Source organism: Arachis duranensis, chromosome 2, assembly GCF_000817695.3.
Source record: "Arachis duranensis cultivar V14167 chromosome 2, aradu.V14167.gnm2.J7QH, whole genome shotgun sequence".
Lineage (NCBI taxonomy): Eukaryota > Viridiplantae > Streptophyta > Magnoliopsida > Fabales > Fabaceae > Arachis > Arachis duranensis.
In genome coordinates, this window is record NC_029773.3 from 7,488,868 (window position 1) to 7,493,232 (window position 4,365).

Consider the following 4,365-nt stretch of genomic DNA (forward strand, 5'->3'; position numbering starts at 1 on the left):
TCAAATAGAGTTCAAATTCATGCATTCAACAACGGCAGGTGGTAGATTAGTCTCCATCCTCTAATAATAAATAAATAACTATAATGTGAATTGGTTCAAGTGGAGAGCGACTCGGTATGGCTTAAGCATGGTTCCACATAGTCATAGTCATAGACTCATAGTCATAGTCACGTGCATATTTCAATTTGGATTAGCCATAGCAAAGTTGGCAACCTAAAAAAGTATACCCAAGAATCAATTCATTTTCAGATTTATTTATTTATTTTTTCCGTTCAAACCTATAAAGTTTATAATCTTGCTAATTAATGTAACAAATGGACACCATTCATCTACCAAAAACAGAGGAAGCTGATTCACATTACAAAAAATAGAGAAAGTACAGGGACTCAATAGAGTGTTTGTACAATGTATACAATGAGAATTTAGGGATATTCGATTCAGTAGAATATTAGATATTTATTATTTCTGATATTCAGATGGTTATTTTGGATAGTATGAATGTATTGTGTTTGAGAAATTAGTAGTATTTGGCTTGTTTGGGTGAGCTTCTAAGAAAAGATCTTTTTTCGAGTTATCTTTTTTTAAAAGATCTTATAGAGAAGTAAAAGTAATTTTATGTTTGGATAGCTCATGTAAAAAGGTCTTTTTATCTATCAATTATGTTTGGGTATAACAATATAAAAGTACTTTTTTGTTTATTTATTACATGAAAAACATCTTTTTTTCAAAGAAAAAAGATCTTTTAAAAAAAGATGTAAATTACAGCTTTTCAAAAAAGATCTTTTTTTTATTTTACTAGTGCTTTTACTTTTACTACTAGAAATTTGTCAAACACGTTAAAAAATAAAAAAAAGATCTTTTTTCATTGAAAAAATATCTTTTTTTAACAAAATAATTGCGCCCAAACATGCAACAAACCTGGATGCTCATTTTTTAACTCGTATTAGGCCAAATAAATAGCTTATTGTATAAATACTCTATTAGCTTCCTAGCAGAATTCCAAAAAATAATAAATGATACTTGACATGTGATGTTCCACACAACTACACAACATATGTGGTAATAATTTTTTGGTGAATTTTAGCCAACCCTACTCCTTATAACTTATTTAATTATTAAATATTTATTGATAAAATTTAATTCTGTTATTATAATTAATGTTAATTATACTTTTAAAAACTAAATCACTAAACTAAGGTAAAATTTATTTTACAAATTATAATAATTTTCAAGAAGACTCATTTCGTAATTTTACCAAATTGTTATCACAAAAGAAAAAAATCAAAAGGGTTAAAAAGTTCAAATACAAAAAACAAAATGAAAAAGATAAGGAAGCAAAAGGAAAAACATGGGATAAGAGAAATTGAAACATTTGCATCCCTTGTAATCTCCTCATTTACAAAGGTTGTGCTCTCCTTGTAAATCCATTGATTCTGGATATTGCTTTTTTTTTTTTAATTGGGGATAGTTGTCACTCGGCAGTTTCATATATAGGGGTGAGGGAGTAAAAAAACCGCTAAACATAAAAAGTATATAATAAAACACCACATCAACATATATCCAACTTAAATTCTACTATATTAAGCATAATCAATTAAGATAACATTATTAAATTTCAAAATACTTTTATTAGCCTCATGCAGGATTATGCAGTAGCAATGCATAAACACCATTATTTTTACCGTTTGTTTTTATTATTTTTTTTGGGGTCAAAACTAATTTATAAATTGGATCATTTAAAAAATAAAATTTAAAAATTACAAATTGACACTTATTTGGAAATTCTTTTAATTTGAAAAAAAATTACTATAGTCGAGTTATTTAATTTTTAAAAGTAAGGAGGAAGAGATGGTTAATGTTAATTAATTATAGTGACACAATTAAATTTTACTAAAGACAATTGAATACATTATAGAGAGTAACTACCTCTCTGTTTATAAAAAGGTTGGCTAAAAATCACCCAATTTCTTTTATTCATAACAATTCCGTTAAGTAGAGTCACCAAAAAAAATTTTTTTTCTGCTAGATAGACGATAAAATTTTTAAGCAACCTAAACAGTAGATTGAAAATTTGACACAATAAAATTAAAAAAAAAAACACTCTACCCAAAATACCCAAAAAAAATCTCCCTTCAGTAATTTAAAAATTCTAACTATTCATTAAGCACTAGCTTCTCCCAAAACCTTCTGCCGTCGCCGCCTCACCAACCAGCCCCTTTCGCTGGCATCACTCTCTCCCTCACCGGACAGGACATCATCGTCATTCTTCACGTCGTCGCTTGGTCGCCAATCAGCCCCCAACGTCATTGTTTACCACCATCATAGTTTCCTATACTTTCTCATATTCATAATAGTCTTATTAGTATACTAATAATAACTAATTGCACACGAAGATTGATTACCAGAACAAAGATTAATTTAATTTAGTCATGATCTTCGCAATTGAATTATGAAATACGAGACTTATGTTTGTAGATTTGGATGTCATACCCCATATTCAATGGTACAAGAAAATGAGAATGCATACATAACCCAACTCAATTGGATTAGAATGAAGAAACTTCATTCTGAGAATAGAAAAGGCCAGAAGAGGCATTTGAAAGCAATGCTATTTTGACAACAGTAGCAGCACCTTCTTCTGCCGTTAAAAATCCAGTATTGGCAGTTATATCAGTTTTAACATAACCAGGACACACACTGTTGATGCATATAGTAGGGTACTTTTTAGCAACAATTCTTGTATATGCATTCATTGCAGCTTTTGAGATAATATAGGCACCAAGAACCTTAGGCCATCCTTTTCTTTCCAAACACCCTTCTTTGATATCTTTCAGAAATTCATTCAACACTTCATCAACTCTCTCTTCTGTAAGGTTTTCAGCATCACCCAAGATTCCTTTAGCCCATTCATTTGATACACACTGAATTATTATTAGACATGGAAAGCAATAATAATAAGAGTTACAAAACAGAATCATAAAATAGTAATGGAGAATAAAAAATAATAAAATACGCTTATTAGTAGAGCAACAACCAAATTTAGCGAACCAATCTAAGATCTACTAATTTTAAAAAAAAAAAGTTTAGTTATTCTATTGGTTTCCATTGCTTCATCAAAATTTTAATTAGATCCTTATAGTTTAAAAGTTTGTATTGACTATTGAGTCTCTGTATTAGATAAAAACTTTCTATTCGATCTTTTTTAACCATTTTTTGTTAAAAATCAATTTTATTTTAAATATTTGATTTTGTGTTTGATGTAGAATGAATATGGAATATTCTAAAAGTAGATATTTAGCCTTAGCGTGTTTTTTTCTGAAAAATAATCATTATTAAAGATTTAATTACAAATTTTTACCTAATATAAAGATCTAATTATAAATTTTTAAACTATAAAAATCTAATCACATAATTGGTAAAACTATAGAGATTCTTAGATAATTAAACCTTAAAAAAACACAAAGAAAGAGAGTATCCTACCTTTAACTTTCCTAGGGAGGATGATACATTCACAATTCTTGGTGATTCAGATAATTGGAGAAGAGGGAGAAGGGCTTCAGATGTTCTTTTAGCACCATAATAATTTATTTGCAAGCATTCCTCAGCTAGCTCGAATGTTTGAACGATTCCGGCTTTCTCTATTACATCATCTGATAATTCCTAAAAATTTCACCCAATTCAATATACTAAGAAAACATCTTAGATTAAAAGCTAAGATTGTGTTTGGTTTTTATTTTTTAAATTCTAATATAAAAAATGTTGACAAAATAAAAAAATATGAACCAAACCGGCTGTAAAATTCTTACCCTGCTTTTGAATAACACTTGAGGGACCAAATCATTGTCCTTAATCACAAGTCCACCAATCCCTGCATTGTTGATCTACAAAATGCAATTCTTTTCTTCAAGAATAATATTCAAACATCAATATATATGACAAGGAAAAAGATAGAATCCATTTCAATTGAAAGCTACCAAGTCAAGGTTATTAATTAAGGCAATGAACTCATTCCTGGTTAGTTAGTATCCAAAATTAATAACATAAACCCTAAACATGACTTGATAGTAATTAAACCTCTTAGCATGCAGAGCTTCATACGAGAAGTTTAATTTATTACATTCAGAACTTTAGTCAATTACATTGTTTTAGTGGAATTGTAAGAGAAAAAAATCCTTAACATGCAACTAACAAACATGAAAATAAATGAGAAAATCCCAAATCACCAATAGAAAATATATATATATAGTTGACTAAGTCAATGAAACTTATTTCTGAGTAGGAAAATGCAAACATAGAAATTTTATTTTCACATAATTCATCTTGTATCCCCTTTCATGCAAACAAAAAAAGAAAAAGAAAGTGCTA

The 4,365-nt window shown here is 28.5% G+C and overlaps 1 protein-coding gene across 2 annotated transcripts in view; it reads right to left on the reverse strand.

The window, feature by feature from the left end:
* Window positions 1-2,456: 2,456 nt before the first annotated feature.
* The window catches only part of LOC107473152 ((+)-neomenthol dehydrogenase), a 2,639-nt gene continuing 730 nt past the window's right edge, over window positions 2,457-4,365 (reverse strand). The window contains exons 3-5 of one of the 2 annotated variants that reach the window (XM_016092698.3): window positions 3,807-3,881; window positions 3,481-3,660; window positions 2,457-2,921 (exon numbers count right to left, since the gene is read on the reverse strand). In XM_016092698.3, the coding sequence (XP_015948184.1) occupies window positions 2,547-2,921; window positions 3,481-3,660; window positions 3,807-3,881 (630 nt within the window). In that variant the 3' untranslated portion in view covers window positions 2,457-2,546. The remainder of the gene's footprint in view (window positions 2,922-3,480; window positions 3,661-3,806; window positions 3,882-4,365) is intronic. The other variant, XM_052257175.1, reaches the window with a different exon arrangement.